The sequence below is a fragment of the Bactrocera neohumeralis genome, chromosome 3, assembly GCF_024586455.1.
Source record: "Bactrocera neohumeralis isolate Rockhampton chromosome 3, APGP_CSIRO_Bneo_wtdbg2-racon-allhic-juicebox.fasta_v2, whole genome shotgun sequence".
Lineage (NCBI taxonomy): Eukaryota > Metazoa > Arthropoda > Insecta > Diptera > Tephritidae > Bactrocera > Bactrocera neohumeralis.
Window position 1 is genome coordinate 63,901,920 of NC_065920.1, and position 22,542 is coordinate 63,924,461.

The following is a 22,542-nucleotide window of genomic DNA, read 5'->3' on the forward strand; positions in this document are numbered from 1 at the left end:
CACGCGGCTCGAAAGGACTATAAGACGGTTGTTGGCCTAATGACAGGGTTGACCTAAACGGAACATCACTTGCGTGCCGGATGGGCATAAGTAAGGACAATATATGCAGAAAACGGCAAGAAAGTAGGCATGATAGAGACGCTGGAACTTCTCTTAAGCTTCAGTTCAGCACTATCTTGAACTCGACTTAGATATCTAGGAACTTTGCAGTTTAAAAGGCTAGTTGAAATATCAAAATTAGATAACAAGACACTCTTAAGGTTCGCAAAAAGCGTTACCGACCTCAATGACAAATACTTTAACTCAAATTAAATTGAATCTCCCTTTGACACTGCTAAAGACTAGTAGGTCTATGTATGGCGAGACAGGCGATGTAAGCTAACATAACCTTCCTAGAGATCTTCAGCAAACGTCATAAGATGATGTACAATGAATGAGGGGTCGCCTTGTCCGAAACCTAACCAAGTATAACTATGAGTAGGTTCTGAAAGGTCTGTTCTTACCTTGATGACACTGCGTTTGTTGCTCAGCGTCATTCTGTAAAGGCATATTAATTTGGAGGTATAACAAGCTCAGACAATGCGATATACCGACGACCCTTTTCGAGCTGTGAAAAGCTGTCTTGTAATCGATGAAGAGATGGCAGTTGCCAAGTTCATATTCTCGAGTCTTAATATGCAACAGTAGAACTTTTCAGTCCAAAGCCACAGTGATACCACTCTTTCGGTGCTTGACATACATGACTTCGGCATGGCTTTGGTTTATCATACCAAAATGTTTGATTTTGAACTCTGAGTTCACTTCTCCACAGGCGGGATTTTTCGTCAAAAAACAGATTAAAAAAGTATTGCTTTCATATTTTCTGTTGGTCTTGCGCATCTAAGTACGAAGCTTGATCTTCTGACAGAACTTTCGAGTATCATTCCTGCCTTTACATACTTCGATCACTTCTTGCTTACGGTTTTTTGTGCCCGTTTTTCGCTTCTCTCTTACATCCTGAATTTCCGATATCATTTGCATATGGTTCTCGTATATTCTGAATGCAAGACTCTCTTGAAGGCTGAGTTCTCAGCAGTGGTTTCGCGACACTACTTTATACGCTTTCAACAGTAGCGCACGAGAAGGAAGTGGGAAATGGGGCTCTACTGTATGCAGCGGGGTGGGAGCTTTCAATTCTCACCCGTTCATAGAGCCACAGGCTAGTATTATCCCAGTTTTGCGATGTCAAGCTTTCTCTGGACGCTAGAATGTACATTATTAGCGGTGCTAAGTCTTAATCACACTTTGACTTCATGTCGATATTTAAACTACGAAACATACGCCACACATACACTGATAAGGAGAGAACCACATTGCGTTATGAATATAACGGTGAACAATCTGGTGCTCTACGCTACCATGATTTTCGTCATGGCGAAGTCGACAAGTTTGAGGTCTTTGTAGTGGCCTTGTGGAGACGAAACTGTAGGACCAAACGAACCTTCTTACTCTTTAACAAAGTGAGCGTGACTGGGGTCTTAAGTTTTCTCGAGTTTTTCCTCCGGCGTTCGTGAAAATTGGCATGATGTTGAAATATACTATATTAAGGGGAATAGTACTAGCTAGTATTTTCGTTCACTAGGGTTAGCCGTGAGAATATATGGCTATAGACAAACAGAGATTTCATTACACGCTTAGTAATCACAGCTGTAATTTACAGCGTTGGTAGAGGTCAAAGATCGCCTTCGTTGAGCAACCTTGTCCTGTGCACCTTCGGCAGTGACATCAGTACTACATTTTGGAGTAATAGTTTAATAGAGGCACCTTAGGTTAGGTGAGGATGATCCCTTCGCAAAGTGGAGGATCACACTTAGACTGTTATATATATATATATATTATACGATTCTTTGTGAAAGTAGACGAAAAACTTCTGTCCGTGGATATCAGCTTTAGACAAAATGCCTAGATGCTTTATTTCTATTTTTGCTATTTCATCTAGATGTCTGAAAGTATTAGTCCGACGTTCAGTCTTACAGCATGAATTCCAATCAGGCAGTGTGCAGTTAGAATTCCTTCAACAATTGAATGATAGACCTTGCTGAGAGCTTCCTAGCTCTCTGCCGATTTACCCAGACCAGAAGGACTGCTCCTTATCAATACCTTTTCAAGACCAATTGCTACTTGGTGTGTTCAGAATTCCCGGTGATTGCCTACTTGTGATTACATTCCCGCGGTTTCTCTGTAGTCTTAGATAGCCTTTTACACATGGCTACCTAACTAACCCAGTGGACGCAGCTGGGGCTAGCTTGTGTAGCTAACCTATGTGCTGATTTGTATCCATATGGCTTGAAAAGACACGAAAAAATAATATTTATTATACTTCTAAACAAGTTTTTAGTCACTGTACATATATACATACATTATTTACTCCATACTGATATACCATATAAATGTACTGCCGAAAAAATATCTTGCTGTGTACCTAAAAATACCGTTATACACGCATATTCTTTTTTTGCCTTTGTATATTTTACCATTGTTGTTGTTGCGTATTTATATATATACTATATACATATACATATACAGGTATATAATATATGGTAATTAATTGTGCTCGCCTTGGCCGTGTATTGTTGTATTTTGTAAATTGTATTTGTACTCGTATGCTTGAATCGTGCAGGCAGCATGAATGGCGTTAATGTGATAGGCCTCAACATGCCGGGGCAACAACCAGTGCCTTTGACCGCCGCCACGGCCGGTGCCACCTGCGGTGCTGCGAGGATGCCCTCACCATTGCCAAATCATCCGTCGGGTTCAACGTCGGCAACCGCGCAGACATCGCTAATGCTGACCAGCGGCGGCCCAGCGGTCATAAGCTGTAAGTTTCTGTTTGTGCGACTGTGTGTACATTTCAGTTGTTGTTGTATTTGTTATATCTCTATGTAATATATATATTATTTAGCATTGAGTATGCATGCCTTTTGCTAAGATTTTTTTTATTGTCGCGATAAACTTTCCTTTCTTGAATTGCTAAAATGTTTCTCTTCTTTGCTTTTTCTTTCTTTCAACCCTTTTTAGCCATTTTAAAGCACACCGTATCGATTTAAATTTATTTCTTCTTCTTTTTTTTATTATTTTCTTTCCCACAAGTTGCATGAAAGTGAAATGTGTCTACAATAAGCTTTAGTGCTTTTTTATGTAAATTGCGTAAATGCCTTTTTGATTATTCTCTTTCGAATATTTTGTCAATTAAGGAAGTCTACATGGGCTTTACTGACGTTGGCTGTGTTCGGAGTGTAAAGTTTTTGCATAAATTATACTACTCAACAAAACTGAAGGAAAAAAATTGCGACTGAAGTGCTAAGAGTTTTATAGCGTAATTGAGGTTGAGGTTTGAGAACAAATATTTTCCACCATGGACTGCTATTTTTGTCATTTTAGTAAATGGTGGTGGTTTGACCCCTACACCTCATGACTAAAACACAAAAAATTCTACGAGTTAGAAAATTTTGACGTATCATTTATTTTACCTTCATAGGAAACAGTAACTAACAAAATCCTATCGAATCTCAATTATTCATAATTTCTTTATTTTCCTTCATGAGTATAACATCCTTCGAAAATCGTGGAAATATAAATAAAGCGATAAAGTTCACTCCGTTTAATAAGCATTCAAGCTTATTGTTCCCAATTTCTAACTCACCAGAACCGATGAGTTTGAGATCCCAAGACAGGCAGGTTCAAGAAAACGGAACGGAGCCAAGACCCGTCAACTCGGCAGAATTCCTCCATAATACTTTATGAATGTTTTCTGCCGCTACGACATTAACGGAAGTTTTGTTTGACTCGTTGGAAATACTGAAAAGTCTCTGGCAGATAGACTCAAGTTGATTCCAAATTGTCTTGTTATCCATTTCGAGGTTACCAAAGGTTTCTTGAATTTTTGAACACTACCGACGCAAAACTTATTTCACTTTGTAAACAAAACGAAATACCATCGAAGAGAATCACTTGAAGGAAATATTTTAAAATTTAAACCTATCATCCACCGAAAGATAGTCACGTATTCAAGGCACTAGGCCATTACAAGCACCTTCCTTAGAAATTTACGATAACTTCGAGAATTTATGAGAATTTCAGAGAAGCTGGGAACAAAAATTGCTATCAGTGCTATATACACTTTATATATTGTATGAAAAACTGTTAAAAAAAGATCTTTACAACAGATGATTCTCGGTTGATTTGTCATAGACCAGGTAATATCCTAATCATGAATACATAGCGTTTTCTAAAATTTAAAGTTGTCACGAAACGTTATAAAAACTTATGAAAAGATCACTGTACTCTGTTTCATATTAATACAGGGAGCTCGAGCTTCTACAAGAGGCCATCAAACGAGTCATAACCCTAGAAGGAAATTATACTGAATTTATAATACGGTCTTTAAACTGTACTAAATGTAGAATCAACTGGGATTACCAAATAAGTTTAATCATTAACGACAGAAAAAATCTTTCAAAATTTCGTTTGATCGTCTATCAGCTCACCTTTATCGCAAACTTCAGATCTCTGCTGGAAACTTTTATGTGGATCTTATCCAATTCTTCTATCTCTCATTCTCTACGGTGAGGAACAATGTTATACCATAAATGCGCAGCAGAATCGTTAGCCACTCTGTGCTCATCTGCTAGACTGAAACTCCATAATAATATACCTATGTGCTTTGGTTTTGAGTGATAAATTCAGCTAACATTTTCTTAAACTAAATCGGCGTTTTGGCATGCAATCCCTCATTCAGCTGGCATTTTTTTAAGATTAATAGGCGTTCTGATATTCAGCGGTTTATTTATCTAACATTTCTTTAAAGTGAATTAATGCTTTAATATTCAGCACTTAATTCAGCTGATATTTTCTTAAGCTGAATACGCGCTTTGTTATTCACGAATCACTCAGCTAACTTTTCCTTAATTTTATGTGAATAGACGTTTTGATATTCAACACTTTATTCAGTTGACATTTTCTTAAGCTGAACAGGCATTTTGGTATTCACTGATTAGTTCAGCTAACATTTCCTTTAGCTCAATAGTTGTTTTGGTGCTCAGTAATTAATTTAAAAGTCATTTTCGTAAGCTGAATAGGAGTGTTTATGCGTATAGCCTTATTCAGTTAACTTTTCTTAGTTTTATTTAAATAGACATTTTGATATTCAGCGTCTTATTCAGCCATTTTTCTTAAGCTGAATAGAAGCTTTGCTATGCAGCGATTCATTCAGCTAACTTTAAAATTCATTTTACTTGAATAGGCGTTTTGATATTTAGCAATTTATTCAGCCAATATTTGCTTAAGCTAAATATGTCTTATGAAACAGTAAAGTCTGAAAAGCTTGGTATATATGTATTTAAACTTAATGCCTTATAAAGTAATTGCCGTTATATATGTATAAGGAATAATTTTATTTGAATAGACGTTTTGATTCAGGTAACATTTTCGTAAGCTGAATAAGCGTGTTGATATTCATCGCATAATTCAGCAAACTTTTTCTTAAACTTTATTTGAATAGACGTTTTGATATTCAGCGCCCTATTCAACCAACATTTTCTTAAGCTGATTAGGGAATCAGCTTGATGCATATTTTTTTAGCTCAATAGTCATTTTGATATTCAAGAATTAATTTAGCTGACATTTTGGTAAGCTGAATTTTCGTGTTGTTATTTATTGCTTTATTCAGCTAACTCTTTCTTATTTTAATTTAAATAGAGGTTTTGATATTCAGCGCCTTAATCAGTCAACATTTTTTGAAGCTGAATAGGTGTTTTGGTATTCAGCGACGATTTCTTAAGCTAAATAGCTTATATTAAATAGGCGTTCTGCTATTCAGTGATGTATTTGCTTACGTTTTCTTACGCTAAATAGTTGTTTTGATATTCAGCCAACATTTTTTTAAGCTGAATAGGCTTTTTGGTATTATTATTTTCTTAAGCTGAACAGGTATTTTGGTTTCAGCTAACATTTTCTTAAGCTAAATTGTTTTTTTGGTATTCAGCGGATAATTCAGCTAACATTTTCCTTAGCTGACTATGTGCTTTGACATTCAGTGGTACATTCAGCTAATATTTTCTTGAGCTGAATAGGATTTTTGCTTTTTTTTAAGCTAAATTGTTTTTTTTTTTGGTATTTAGCGGATAATTCAGCTAACATTTTCCTAAGCTGAGTAGGCGCTTTAACATAACATAGGATTTTTGCTATTCAGCGGTTTATTAAGTTCATAAGTGCTAAAATATAAAAGGTTCGAGAAGAGTGCTATGCATATATAATATTTAAGGATGGAAATTGTCTTTATTACAATGGCTTAGTCTCTGCCTGATAATTCGAGCTCTATATATTACTCACCTGAAGCAGTAATATTAGTTTATCATCACCGAAATATACCGACAACCACTTCGGAATTGCGCTTTTCTGAAAAGTTGTTAGATTAGCAATTAATTTATCTACTGCTCATCCGGGTATATTTCTTCTTCTAGCATATTTTTCGGAAGGTCTAAAAAGGTCAAAGCAATTAAAATTTAAAATGCCTTTCCTTTTCTTATATGCTATAAGGATAACCTTCATATACCATCCAATTAAGACCACACTCGTCTACGCAAATTATTTCATATGATGCATGTTTTACCACAACAACTTAAAGTTTTCGAATCTGTCATTTTTGGCAACAGAAATTACTTGCACAACATATTCAACTACTCACATCGCCTTCACTCTAAACTCACATTAACGATCCACAGAGTGGGAGCGCGCGTCAAGAGTGAGAAATGTAACTTTAAGTCAACTTTAAGTTTTCACTACAATTTATTTTAACTTGTATCGCACTTGAGTCGCAAGGCTCCCAAAATGTTGCTACGAATGAGAAAAAGTTATTAGTTTTTGTATTTTTTTTTGCTTTCAGTTTTTCTCTTTGCGAAAATGACAGCAAGTTCTTCATAAATAATTTCTACAGCTGTGCCAAAGCGACATGCAGAATCAATGAGTCGGCAGCTTACTTACACAGTTGCTTACTCGATTGCTTGCTCACTCACTAATTCACAGAGTGAAGGGAAGTAAAATTCACTCACTTAGTCGCTTACTCACTTGTGCAACCGTGCGTCTACTGTGTTGCTCATTTCTCTAGATAAACTACACACACTCTTTTTACTTTGCTTGCACCACTTAGTGCTTGCTTTTTGGTGAAAAGTTTAAAATTTACTTTTGGATAATTACACATCTCAATTTAAAGTTTCAAGCGGACGAAGAAGCACAGAGATTGAGTTCTTACAAAATATATAGATATGCTTATATTTTGATTGCTCTTTGCTTGCTTTGGGTGGTCGTATTTATGCCCGAACCTGATTGCTGCAGCAGAGTATATTTTTTATGTTAACCTACTAACGAACTTTAATATTTACTTCGAGCTTCCGCTAGATTTCACAAAGGTTGATTCAAAGCGAGAGAGACACGAACAAAAATAAGGGGCACATTATCTCAGAGTTGTGTTATTGCAATAGATCCCACCTGATAATTTGCACCGGAGTTCCGTGAATGACTGTCAAAGTTTTTGAAAGAAGCGAAAATCGGCGGACTTAGCTAGAGTTATGAGATTATCGGTGTTGTTGGAGATAAAATTCACTCTTTCAACATATAAGCCAAAACTTGAAAGCTCAGTTGAAACTTCAACTAAAGCATAAATCTCATAAATACTCGGTTGGAACTCTAACAAGAGCTAAGATCTGCGGTTCGGCTGGATCGAGAGCAACGCATTGGCACATGTTTTCACAAACTTGCTCGCATCATTCGATAAAAATACTGCATATTCCACAAAAATATACAAGAAATACGAAAATTGTGGTTGGAATTCGAACAAAGCTTTGCAAAGAGCTTTTGATAATGGTAATGCAGAATCTACATACCTCTTTAAACTCTGGATAGTTTTGAGGACTTTTATAGCTATCCACACTTCCAACATTTGACGAAAATTTCGAAGTTGGCAGGGAATACAGATATTATCTCTCTCAATAACAGCATTCAAATACCGTAAAAGCCAAAAAATATGCAAGAAATACGGAGATTGTGGTTGGAATTCGAACAAAGCTTTTTATAGAGCTTTCAAAAGCTTTTGCAATTGTCCACAACCTAAATTGAAAATGCCGAAAGACTAGTGAACCAGGTAGTTAATGTAAAAACTATCTCCTAAAACTCAAGATGGACCTTTTGAGGACTTTTGCAGCTTTCCAGGCTTCCAATATTTGATGAAAAACCCGAAATAGTCAATGAACTGGGATACAGATATTATCTTTCTCATCAACAGCTATCAAATACTGTAAAAGTCACCAAAATATGCAAGAAATATATACGATGATTGTGGTTGAAACTCGAACAAAGCTTTGCATAGAGCTTTTGCGCCTGTCTAGACTCCCCTCAAACATTGGAAATCCTGAAAAACCAATGAACTGGGCAGGTAATGCCCAACTTCTTGTCCAAACTCTCAATAGAGCTTTAGAGAACTTTTGCAGCTATCCAGGCTTCCATCATTTGATGAAAACCCCGAAATAGTCAATGAACTGAAGCAGGAAATACAGATATTATCTTTCTCAATAATAACATTCAATTCTTTGACATATAAGAAGAAGGGCCTATGCGCGGTTGTAGCTCTGCTGTTGTTATAAAAGCATTCTTTTGAACATTCCTCGAGTGTGCGTCTTTGGCAAATGTTTTCCAATCGACGAGGCATGGTACTTAAGACTAATATTCTCTTCTTTTGTGATACATTTTAACTACTTGTAGAAAGGCCTAACCCGTTGTCATTGGATTAGTAATACAGGGCCGAGAAATCACTTCATAATTAAATCCAAATCTCATAGGTTCTTACAGGATACTGGGTCTCACTTGGGAGTCACGGCGTCCACCGACCACTGATTCGTTCTTCACAAAAAGTATTTTGTACGTTTCTGTCATATTTTTATGCTCCGAAAAGAGTATATTAAGTTTTAAACGAAGTTTGTAAGACACAGAAGGAAACGTCGGATCCCCTATAAAGTATCCGTTCCCATGACAGTCGGGTCTACGTATTCGGAACGGATCCGGATTTTATCAAGGACTGTCAATCGACAGAACTCTGCCGCTTCAACAACAACAGCAACTCTATAAAGTATATGGTATCTAAAAATAGCGCGGGTAGCGATCTGCGTCGATTTAGCCAAGGCTGTCTGTTCGTCTGTATGTGCGAAAATTAGATCCTCTTCTGAGATATCTAGCTGAAATTTCGCATACTTCCTATTCTTCTCAAGGAGCTGCTCATTTGTCGGAATTGATGACATCGGACTACTATAGCATATAGCTGTCATACAAACTGACCGATAAAAAATAAGTTCTTGTATGGGAAACTCTTTTATTTGTCAAGATAACCTCACAAAATTTGACAAGAGTAATTTTCTTCAGCAGTACCATTATCTCCGAAATTATTTTTCAGGTCAGACGACTATAGCGTATAGCTGTCATACAAACTGAAAAATCAGTATAAAGTCCTTGTATGGGAAACTATTTTATTTATCAAAATATCTTCACGAAATTTGGCGCTGATTATTATCCATAAAATATCTACAATTTTCAAAGAATTTGTTCGGATCGAACCATTATAGCATATAGCTGTCATACAAACTGAACGATCGAAATCAACTACTAGTATGAAAGAATTTTTTGTTTCTTAAGATATCTTCATGAAATTCGGTATGGATTGTTTTTCAAATCATCGCTACAATCGCCGAAGAAATTGTTCAGAACGGACTACTATAGCATATAGCTGTCATACAAAATGACCCTTCAAACTCAAGTACTTGTATGAAAACATTTTTATTTGGATAGGTTTCGACAGAAAAGTCGGTTTAGATGATAACCTCAGACATCACTACAATCTCCAAAGAAATTGTTGAGATCGGGCCACTATAACATATAGCTGGCATACAAACTGACCGATCTAAATCAACATAAATATCATCTTTTACCCTTTTAAATTATAAAAAAATGCACCTGTGAAGGGTATTATAGCTTCGGTACAGCCAAACTTAACTATTTTTTCTTGTTTTGCATACGTTTCGGTGCGGTTTCGTAACTACCTTACTCATTTTCGCTGTAATTTATGTTCACTTTTCTTTTTAGCCACTTTTGATTACGCCAACAATCGCCAAAAATGCCGTCATTTTTGGTCAAACTTATTAACTCATTAATGTAAAATTTTGTGAGCTTTCACCGTTGCTCGCAGCACAACAGTGGCGGGGAAGTGGGCGGAATTATGGTTCAGCAGTGGAAGCCAAAGCTTATTGCTGCTTATGAAACGAAATATGGACGACACTAAACGGCAGCTAGCCGCCACATACAATAAGTATATGTGTGTATGTATTTGTGTGCGCGCTCATTTGGACAACACCAAAGCCAGCCGCTGAGCAACAGCAACTATTACGGTAATCTGCGTTAAATGGAAAAACTTTTTCAATTTCAACGCAAAAGTCTCGAAAATGCATTGCAAACCAGAGCAAAATATTTGGGTGCGACGGCACCAGAATATGGCGCGACATTCGTGCGGGTGTGCAGGCTTCGGTAGTTGCTTAAAATTTTATGCATTTCAATTAAACTAAATTTTAAACATTCCGTTTAAGTGATGAAGGGCCTTACGGAGGCAGACGCCAGGCAGCTACTGAAGCGTCGAAAGTGAATTGCTGCAAGTCTGGGGTTGATAACTCCCATATATATATATATATATATACTTTAATGTGGACAGCCGGTTAGTTTCCCCCACACTTTGTCAGCAATTACAGCCATTTTGTAAATATGGTTTCATTTCCTGTTCACATTTTAGTGTTCTCTGTTGACACGCGCAACGTAACTTCAAAATTTTACATTAAATTATAACGTAAATGGCGGAAAATTGCTCAAAAGTGCAGCAGCAGCACATAAAGTATGCACATTTTCAATTGGGGTGTCGCGACGCTGTGGCGCCTGGCGATATGCAACGATATTTAATGGCGAAAATGCAGCGACTAACTGACTAAAAGCACAGGCGCGATTGTTGTTGTTGTTCAGTTCGTTTTTATGGTAGTTGTTGATGTTACAAAATTGTTATTGTCGCGGTTTTCACAACATTTTTGTTGTTGTAAAAAAAATTATTTGTTGTTGTAATTATTATAAAAAAAAAAATAGTTTATAGCAATAATTTTTCCTCTAAAACATTTTGTTGTTGCTATTGAAAAAAAATATTTGTTTGTTGTTGTGAATTTTTTTTGCATAATTTTGTTGTTTTAATTTTTACAAAATTATTTTTTTTACATTTGTTGTTTTTGTTGTTGCCTTCGCAATATTTGGTTGTTTTTGTTTTTGTAATTTTTGCAAAGATTTGTTTGTTGTAAATATTACAAAAAAAAAACAAAACAGTTTACAGCTGTAATTTTTTCGCTACAACATTTTGTTGTTGTTATTAATAAATATTTCTTTGTTGTTGTGAGTTTTTCCTTCATATAATTTTGTTGTTTTAATTATTAAAAAATTATTTTTCCCATTTTTGTTGTTTTAATTTTGCAAAATTTTTTATTTCACATTTGTTGTTTTTATTGTTACCTTTACAATATTTGGTTGTTTTTGTTTTTGTAATTTTTGCAAAGATTTTTTCTTGTGATTTTTAAAAAAAATATTGGTTTACAGCTGTTTTTTGTACAACATTTTGTTGTTGTTATTAATAAATATTTCTTTGTTGTTGTGGGTTTTTCTTTCATATAATTTTGTTGGTTTAATTATTAAAAAAAATATTCTTGTCATTTTTGCTGTTGCATTTAAAATATTGTTGGTTGTTGTTGTGATTTTGCAAATAATTTGTTTGTTCTTGTTTTCCCTGTTCCAACATTTGATTCTTGTGATTTTTACAAAATATAGGGTTGTTGTTGTTTGTAGAACACTTGTTGTTGTTTTTATTGTTGTATTTTTTACAAATAATTTGTTTATTGTTGTTGTTCTTTTAACTTTTGTAACTTTTTTTACTTTTTTAAATTTTGTTGTTGTTGTTTTTAATGAAGATTTCTTGATGATTTTGTTTTTATAAAACGTTTTATTTTTTCTTATTTTACAAAATGTTTGCTGTTTTTGTTTTCCTTTTTTTACAATTTTTTTTGTTGTTTTTGTTGCATTTTTACAAACTTTTTAGTTTTTTTTGTTATTGCTTTTGGAGCACATTTCTTGCCTTTTCTTCAGCATTTACAACAATTCGTGTTGTTTTTGTTGTTGCATTTCCTACTATTATTGTTGTTATTTCTGCATTTTATTATATTTTTGCACTTCCTGTTATTATTGTTGTTGCTTTTTCTGTTATTATAACGGTTTTTTATTGTTATTAATGTTGTTTTTGTTGTTGTAGCCAACTAGCGGCTGCCCTCCATCAGCCCATGCATCGTTCACTTCGGCGAGCAGTTAGTTGAACTGTAAATACGAGTAATTTTTCATGTTGTTGCTTTTATTATTGTACTAATATAGCGCTTTTGGCCTTTCGCTCCTTCCATTACCCTTAAAAATATGTTCGCAGTGAAAAGTGAAACTTGTTTGTCGCCGCTCGCAGCGCAGCTCTTCTGTTGACATTTGCCAATTATTTTCAACACTTCAACGAGGTCCACAGCGTGGTCCACAGCGTGGTACACAGCGAGTCAACACATGGCGTGTCTGTAAGTGAGCTGTGGCACTTGCAGTCTTGTCGCATCGCTCCGAAGTGGGGTCATGCAATGTCGCCGCTGGCAGTTTGCATTCCCCTCAACGAGTTATTTAGATATAAAAACAACAACAATAACCACATCAAAAGTTGTTTTTAGTGCAGTACAGACCATTTGTAGTCTTATAGGGTTTACCTAAGCAATTATTCGGTGATAGTGATGATGTAATGAATTTTGGTTTAAAGAGGTTGTTGTCAGCATTTTTTTTGTAAGAGAGGAGGTAGAAAATACTTTAGGTAGATGCATGTAAATATGTAAAGAGATTTATCGAAAATTGTGGAATATTACGTCCCGACTCAGAACTAAAGTTACACATAATCAGTTAGTTCGATTGAATCGCCTTATAACGTTACTTCCAAGCTTGAGCCTCATGGACAAATAGTCAATGAATAATATTTATTACTCTAGATCACCGCCAAGAGTAATGAACTGATATTTGGTTAGTCTGACCAGCTCAGTTGCCTTCTTTCGATCCAAACCGTAATCATCCAAGTTACTACGATATTCAAAAAAAAAAGTCCGCTTTAAAAGAAGGTTTCCTGCAAGTTTTTGCTATGTTCCCAAAAACACACCTTTAAAAGAAACAGATCACAGGCTCGCACTGTTTACTACTCACTTCCAATGCTTAAAAACCTGTTTGGAAAGAGTTTAGTAATTACTCAAAGGTGGTAAGGAATAACAATTAGAAGACGAAAGTTTCCAAGTCAGTTCAATTGAAAAATGTGAAGTTAATGACTAATGGCTGAGAGACTCACATTCACACGACCCATTAACTGGACGCACTTGGGGCTGAGGAAGCTTAGGTTAAATTAGGTTAGGTTCTGTTAAAAGTTCGAAAGGTCTATCCAGGAACGGTTCCCATATGGACAGCTGAGAACGCCGATCCATTGTGATACCTAAATGAAAAGTGTTTATCGAAAAGAGCCTGTCACAAAATTTCATGAGAAGGCTGTAAAAGTATAAGACTTCCGAGGTTTTTTCTGTCTTTCAATAGCTGCTCAGTTGGTTGTTTTGAGCTCACCTGCCACCTCCAGAAAAAATGTTCTGTCATAGCATGTGTGCAATAATTGGACAATGTATATACAGTAAGAACTTATACCATTGCGACTAGATGAACCTTAGTGTGCTCGAGATGCATAGAAATTAGTTGTACCGATGTCTGCTAAGCAGCGAAATCCCGAGATTCAGCGCTGGAACGCAAAAGGACAACGGAGGATCAAATGATTCTTAATCCGATGTAATCGTGCGAGGGTGTACTCTATCGCGAGCGGAACGGCTTTGCATTTTCCAGAGATTCCGCTATGACCAGAAATACAGATGAGTTCATCACCAGGCTTGAATCCCGATCTATGTGACATCTGGCGAATACGGTGACAGAGCGATAACTATCGTTTCATGGGCAGGCAAAAAGCCAGTCGAAATGAAGCGAGAACTGCGGTGTATTATTGTGGTGAAAAACCTCAATTTTCTTCAAATCCACAAATACGATCGGTTATGACGAATTGCTTCACGTAAATAGTACCTCAAGTAGTGTCACTTATTGACTGTTTGACGCTGTCGAACGAATTAATGGTGAACCGCACGACTTCGTTTTTAGGAAAGATTCAAATGTTGACCGCGGCTTCGTCTCAAATAGACCGTCAGTTGGGTCCAATTTTCAATACCTCGTTCGAGCTTTCGACTGGTAACTGGCGAGTGACACGCATGATGTTTTGCCCCAAGGCCTGAAGCGAAGCAGGATTGTCCGCATAGACTTTAGACTTTACATATTCCCACAGAAAAAGTCTAACGGTGTGATATCACACGATTTTGGTGGCCAATCGACCGGCCCAAAACGTAAAATTATCTGCTCTCCGAAGTGATATATCAATAAATCCATTGATTGATGAGATGTGTGGCAAGTGGCGCCGTCTTGTCGAAACCAAATGTCGCTGGATTACGAGCTGTCCGTTAAAGACCCATTATAAGCTCACTTAGTCAAGAAGCTGCGCTTTTATTAAATCATTCCAACACGAATATCATTTTAATTGCCACGAATCATAAGCACCAACTATTCATTTGTTCACCAATTTGTTTGCCGACTTCTTGCACGCGCTGTCCAACTGCAAACACGTGTCGGGGAAAGTTTTAATTAAATTCCAGCTGACCAACCTTTTCCACGTACTTCCTGCCTTACTACTCTACAAACTTCTACTTTACACGAACTCTCGTCGCCGTGACAAATTACTTTCGTTCAACACAGTGTTCTCACTTCCGACTTGCTTCAAACGTCAACTGGCTTTCGGCGACCAATTCGCAATTCCCACTAACGCATTGTTGCACGGCATTGACCGAAGGTGACTTGCGACTATGCTGACTATGCTGCCCTTCCATATTTAGTTGTGACTCTGCGACACAACACAAGATGTCCGCTAGTCATTTCGTGTTTGACAAATATGACTTCCAACTGTGTGGCGAGCCGGCAGCAACATATTGTTGCTGTCACGTGATTAATGTGCGGTACAAATGATTGCGGCGCCACAATAAAGTAATAGAAATGAGAAAAAGAGAGAAGACAGAGAAGGCAGCGAAGCGTAAAAACACTGGTGAAGTGAAAGTCAAAGTGGAAGTGTATGAAAATTTTCTTCGAAAGGCGGCGGCTGCCGACTCGGTCACTGCCGCATGGGTCCTTGCTGCCCTCATCCCTGTTGATGTCTTAATTAGCTGTTCTGTTTCTTTTCTTCGCTTTGAATTGGCCTTTTCTGCTGCTTTAGCTCGCAATAAAAACACCAACAGCAGACAGTTTTTCTCTCTTTGTCTGCCACCAATTTTGCCGTGGCTCGCGGTCTTTTGCCCGCTCTGTGACTTGTTGACGCCCAACTTCGGCTTATTTGCATTCTTGCCCAGTTTTACTAATTTCCGCAATGTTTGCTTGCTTATTGCACTCGTATTTATACACGCTTTGTTTTTATTCGCATTCTTCTTTGTTTTTCTTTCTCGAACCGCCACTGAATCGTGATTTTTTCGGAGAATTCTCAGCTGCCGTCGACATGGTTTGCCTCATTAACACTGTTTATTTTAGTTGTTTGCATTTGTTTTTGCTTTTTAATTTATTTTTTGTTCTTGTTTTTCTTTATTTTTCCAACAAATTAAGTATGCATGTGCAAATGATTTACAACCAAAGGCGAAATGACTGTGCAAGAAATGCAATTACAGCCGTCTTTTTGTTGGTTAAGCGGTGTTTATTTATTTTACTTATTTTTTTTTTAACTTCGGAAGCGCTGTTGAAGATTGCAGAAAAAAGCAATTAGTTAATTTGACCTGATTCTATTCAACTTGATTTGACTTAACTTGGTACGTCTAGACCTTGCTTGACTTATGCTGTTGGTTCTAAACGAAGTAACTCGAGAAACTAATTTAAAAGGACTTCGGTGGACTTTTTTGTCCTTGTTTTAACCGAATAGGACTTCATCTGACTTTAGCTGGGACAACTTATGCAACTATTTTTTAAACTCGACTCGCCTACTGCGCCCGAGCTGGTTCATATAAACTTCACGCACAGACCTATTCGATTATTATTTTCCTCGGTTGGTACAATTTTTATCTATGAGCTTGTGAAATTTGATACTCATATTTCAGTTAGTTAGTCTGCGCTTGACAACTGTTTGTTTTCGACGTTTGTCTATCGGTTTTTACCGTGTTATCGTTAAAAGTATTTCAGGTGATCTACTTTATTACGAACTTAAGCATTTGAGTGACACAAAACATTCATTGAAGGTCGTGAAATCTTCGAAAACTTGTCTCATGCGAGTCGTCCATCCACCTCTGTTAATGACGATAACACCGAAAAGGTTAAGGCTTGAAAATCATCGTCGTCCAGAGGATCTCAACATCTCATATGAATCGTTTCAACCATTTAGGTATGAAGCTTCTCAAAGACTGACAATTCAGTGGAGATCGTGAAATCATTTAAAACTTGTCTCATATGAGTCGTCCATCGAGCTCTGTTAATGATGTTAACACCGAAAAAGATGAGGCTTGAAAATCGTCGCCGTCTAGATGATCTCAACATCTCGTATGAATCGTTTCAACCATTTAGGTATGAAGTGTGTCAAAGCCTGACTATGCTAGACTAGTAACAAAAGACCTGAATGCGGCGTCACATTCTAGCAAGAATGTGGCTGCCATGAAACGAGAGTAGCATATTTGCCAGACTTGGCACCCTGTAACTTTTTGTGTAAATACATACTGCCCTATCTACATCAAACAGTTCGTAGTTCTATATTTTTCTGTACCCATCGCTCACGCGGACAGCTCCAAATAGATTGCATAGACCATGCGAAGAACAACTCGCACGGGTGCTTCCAAGAGCTTTCTCATCCCGGTTTGTCTTCATCTATGTTTCTGCGTCTTATAATAAGACGGTAATGATAAAAGACTTATAGAGCGTAATTTTTGTCCATCGAGAGATGGATCTGCTTCTCAATCCTTTGTCGATCCCAAAGAAGCAGCTGTTAACAGGAGTTTAGATATTATTATGTTTTAAATTCTATAAAAAAAGGAAGTTAAAGCAACCTCAGTTGTAGGCATGCAGATCTCGTATAGCAGATTTAGAGCTTTATCCGACGGATAATAATCTTAATTTGACTACACAAAAAGCTAAACTTGCTACAATTTCAAATACTTCAAATCTTTAAAAAATACTATATAACCCAGGAGAGTTATAACCAAACCTTCTTAATCAAATCATAACCTTGTTCAATGTGATTAGCAGACTTATCTGAGCTGATAATCCCACACGCTCGTCTTACTAGGGTAATGTCTACCTCCTTACCCCAAATTAGAATTGTATGCCCAAAAGATATGTCAAGTAGAAGATGAATCTATGGAAGAAGTTCTTCTTCAATCGGATGGCAGTAAAGTACTCAGAGACATAATGTTTAGGCATTCTTTGTATATCTTCAGTGTCTACGAAAATAAAGAAGAAGAAGAAGGCTTTTGTAGACTAAAAGTTTCTTCCGAAACATAATTTTTCTGCTAGTACTCTCTATAACTGAACTAAATAGTCAGTATCTTATTTGGATGTTGCAGCTTTTCCACTTGGGAAGCTGAGAAGGTTGATGCTGCCTGCCAACAAGACTTTATTTATTTTTCTCTCTATCCTCTTTTAAAATTGACTGAAAACCTTTGAGAAATCTTTAAAAGATCTCTGAGGAGCTTATTCTCGTCAGAACGTCACTTTAATTCCTTCTGAAAATATACATAGCCTTAGCGACATCCAAATTATCAGAAAATTGAAATAATCACTTGGTGCTTGATGCGAACTATAAGGTGTATGCAGAAGAATCTTCCAACCAAGCCCCTGATGATAACGATATGTGCCGATCGAACACAATTTCTCTTCTGTTGGTGAAAACTTGTTGCTACTGCAGGATTCCTTTCTTCAGGCGGTTCAATTGTCGATAGTACCGAATTACAAGTTTTGTCGTAGGAAGCAACTTACATATAGTAGACGGTTCTCTGCCCTGGTTATTATACGCACCAAATACGTAATCAAACAATCCGCGTATCTTGGCTTTGCCATAGTTTGCCATGGCTTACCGTGACCTTACCGGAACACTTTTCACTTGCCCTTGTCAGACCTGGCCCACTTTTCGTCACCAGAAACCAGCTGCAACGAAAATGATTTGACTTCTTTCAAATCAGCAGTGAATCACATATTGGAATTTGGTTTATGTTCATTTTGCGTTAACTGGAGAGGCAGCCATATATCAATATTCTTTTTGTATCTAGCCTTGCTAATGTAAATGGTTATAAACGGTGTTCCGTGAAATTTTTAGCTACTGGATTGTTGAAACAGCGCTTACATAAAGATCGAACTCAAAGATTTGCACTATTTTATCCATATTTTCTTCAATTGGCTTTAATATTTAAATTATAAAGACTGAATCGACGAAACTGAAACTACATGTGATAAACAGAATACACGTTGTAATCGTTTAGCATGCGTTTTGGCTTTATAGAAGAAATTCTGTAAAAAAAATTTGTATTTTTTATTTCTTGCTGACCATCATTGATGTGCAGTATGAAATCTTATCTTTCAAATACTATACATTGTGGCAACAAAAAACCCTCAGAAATTTTAAATAAAACGCGAAATTTGTAATTTTTCGCCAATATTTATTTTCTCGCCTTCAAAGTAGTTCCCACCATATGTACTACATTTAGCCGACGATTTTTCCAGTACTCGAAACACTTTTCATAAGCCGTTTTTGGAATGACCTTCAGCTCCTTCAGCTAATTTTTTTTTATTTCTTCGATCAACTGAAAACGGATTCCACGAATCGGCAACATTCCTAACGATTCCGAAATTTGGTTACAAATACTAAATTTTACACAAATTCTTTGTTGGATATTTTTTAGGCATTGTAAAAATCGCAACGCACTACCGAGGTGTGCCGACTTAAGCAGTTGCTGTAAACAAACTGGCTGACAGATCGCGCTCATATTTGGCCTGGTAATTAAGGATAGTGCTACCAACTTAACAAACAATATTTTATTGAAATATCATTTACCGGGAGCGGGTTTTTTTATCACAATGTCTATCGCAAGCCGAATGCATATTTAAAACGCGAGAGACATACTATAATTACAGTCATCTATTGGAAAAATAATGAATTTCTGTTAACGTTATATAAAAGTATAAGAGTACAAAAGTTGTGGTCAAGTAATGTAGTAATGTTTTCAACATTAACCTTTATGAACACACCTAAAGTAATTTACTTTTCGAATGATATCAATTTTTCGATAACGGTCAAATATCTTCCATTATTTGTGTCAATAATGAGGAAATTTTTTCATGTAAGATTTTTTTTAATCTTTATATATATAAAAATTACGTGTCACGTTGTTTGTCCGCGCTGGACTCCTAAACTACTGAACCGATTTCAGCAAAATTTAGCACACTGTATACAGTTCGAACCAACTTAGGGGATAGGATAGTAAAGACAATTCATAACTAAAAATAAAACACAGTGAAAGTTCTATTAAACGGACGCTCTATTAAGCGGGCATTTTCATTAATCATGCACATTGGCCGGTCCCATAATTTGTTGACGTTTATTAAGTACAATCTGGACAGAAAGGCTGGCAACCACATATTGAGAAAGCAGCCATAAATTCGTTATTTATTTCAATGAAATTAATTTGCATGAACATATTCAAAATTAAACCTCAACTACAATACCTTGGATTCTTACACCGACAAAAACGTTTTCGCCTTTATTCGTAAATAAAATTTTCACTGTATTGAATAGTTTATTATACAGGGTCCGGCACTCGAAGTGTAACCAACTTTAGTCCGTTCGCGCAGCTATCGCACTGGAATCAGCTGTTTATAAATTTGCTGAATGATAGTTCGGAGTATTGTTCACAAGTGTACAAAAGCGTTTTGCCAAAAGTGAAACAAAAAAAGAAAGTGATCAGCGAAGGTATTCAAACGTAAAAGTGTGATTGCTTTATATTTAGCTGCAAAATCACAGCCAGCAATTGTTCGTGAGCTCAAACATCTTAATGTGAATAAAGTTTTTGTTTATCGCACCATCACTCGTTACAATGATACTGGTAGCATCGCAAAACGCCATGGAGGTGGTCATCAAAAGACTGCAACGTCACGTGAGATGGTTCGGAAAGTAAGGAAGCGACTTGAGCGAAATCCACGAGGAAGAGCCAATAAAATGGCTAAAGAACTGAAAATATCCGACCGCAGCAACCGACGCGTATTGAAAAATGAGCTCAAGGTCAAGCCTTACAAATTCCAAAAGGCCGAGAATCTAATCATCGGTTTTCTGCCAAAAAAATTTTTCCAATTGAGCAATTCGGATAGGCAGCACCCACCACAAATACATACATAATGGTTTGGGCGCTGTCTCCGCAGATGGGCGCTCTCCAATTGTTTTCATCGAGCCTGGCGTCAAAGTAAATGCGACATATTAACGGGAAAGTATTCTGGAGGCTGCTTTGAAGCCGTGGGCTAACAAACATTTCGGTCGCAAACCATGGACGTTTCAACAAGACTCAGCACCGTCTCACAAAGCGCGAGTGAACCAAGAATGGCTGAAAAACAACGTTCCGAACATCATTACGACCAAACAATGGCTCTCGAATTCACCAGATGCGAATCCAATAGATTATTCTCTCTTCTTTTGGAGAGCAAGGTCCGAGGTAAAAAATACAACAGTCTCGAGATGCTGAAGAAAGCCATTGTCCGTGAGTGGGCCAAAATACCGGCAAGTCACATTCGGGCAGCTTGCGATTCGTTTTTTGACCGTCTCAAGGCCATAGTTAAGGCAAAAGATGGTCATATCGAGCAAAAGTGAATTGGTCTTGAATTTATGATTATTTTCAAACATTTTGTACTTTAAAATAAATAAAACTACTTTTCCAAACCGAATTTAGAGGTTTTTTAATGGGTTACACTACGAGTGCCGGACCCTGTATGAATAATAGTATAAAATGTATACCACAGCAACGCGTGGCCAGATGCACTAGTATTTTCATAAAATCTACGTTTTGCTTAAATTTTTATTTCATTTAACGTGGTTATGTGGCAAAATTATCAGTATAATTTCAGAAGAGGTAAGTAGTTACAATTGTAATTAGTTATGCATGTGAATATATGGACATGTTTGCTTATGCTATATACATACATATATATTTACATAAATCTAATACAACTTACATATATATCTTATATATAGATAACCGCAATATATATAAAAAAGTCTTATTTTCGCTATATCTTTTTATTCGTCGCATATAGATACCTTTTGGAAAGCTCATTTCACGCTAACACGTGTTTGATTGATTGTCGTTTCTTTTAAGTCGTTCGTGCGTCGCAAACATGGAGCAAAAGGAAGAGAAAATACGGCATATTTTACAGTACTACTACGATAAAGGCAAAAATGCATCTCAAGTCGCCAATAAAATTTGTGCAGTTTAGGGACCAGATACAGTTTCCATTCCCACCGTACAACGATGGTTTCAACGTTTTCGTTCTGGTGGGGAGGTGGTCGAAGATGCGCCACGCTCCGGAAGGTCTGTCGTCGAAAATTGCGATAAAATTGCTGAATTGGTCGAAAGAGACCGGCATAGTAGCAGCCGTAGCATCGGTCAAGAGCTGGGCATGAGTCATCAAAAATTCATTTCAATTTCAATAAAAAAAAAAAATTCAATAAAAATACCGCAAGACTTTTTTGACAACCCATTATATGTATATATTTATATATCATATATTTAATAAATTTTAAAATATTTTTAGTATCACTATATATATTTTAGCATATTTATACACATAGTATAATATGTAGTTGCTTGAAAAAAATTGCTGCAGTAACTTTTGCATTAAAATCTTTCGACTTCCCCCTTCATTTTATAATATTTGAGGTTAGAAAAACTTTTCTCTAAATTTTCCAATATTTTACTAAAATATTACTACTCACCAATAAGCTACATATATACTTATGTAGAACAGTTAGTATAGTCTCGCCTACTAATTTGCGCTTCATATGTCTTCTCTCTTCTCTTTTCTCAAATCATTAGCGGATTACTTGAGCGTGCCGCAGATACAGAGTTTGCAGCCGCGCGCCGCCACAACGGGACATGACTTTATGCTGCCACTGCAACCTAAGCTGTTAGCGCCATTAGGTAAGTTCACCGACTTGCAACGACTTGCAATTAATATGCCACACACCATTCTTTGCATTTCTTCTTTCTTTTATGTCTACTCTGCCTTACTTTATGCCTTTGTTCT

General features: G+C 36.6%; 1 protein-coding gene across 1 annotated transcript in view; it reads left to right on the forward strand.

Moving 5' to 3' along the window:
* The window catches only part of LOC126753975 (uncharacterized), a 79,069-nt gene that overhangs the window by 54,262 nt on the left and 2,265 nt on the right, over positions 1-22,542 (forward strand). Inside the window, exons 9-10 of the mRNA XM_050465769.1 lie at positions 2,660-2,857; positions 22,332-22,436. Of these exons, the coding sequence (XP_050321726.1) occupies positions 2,660-2,857; positions 22,332-22,436 (303 nt within the window). The remainder of the gene's footprint in view (positions 1-2,659; positions 2,858-22,331; positions 22,437-22,542) is intronic.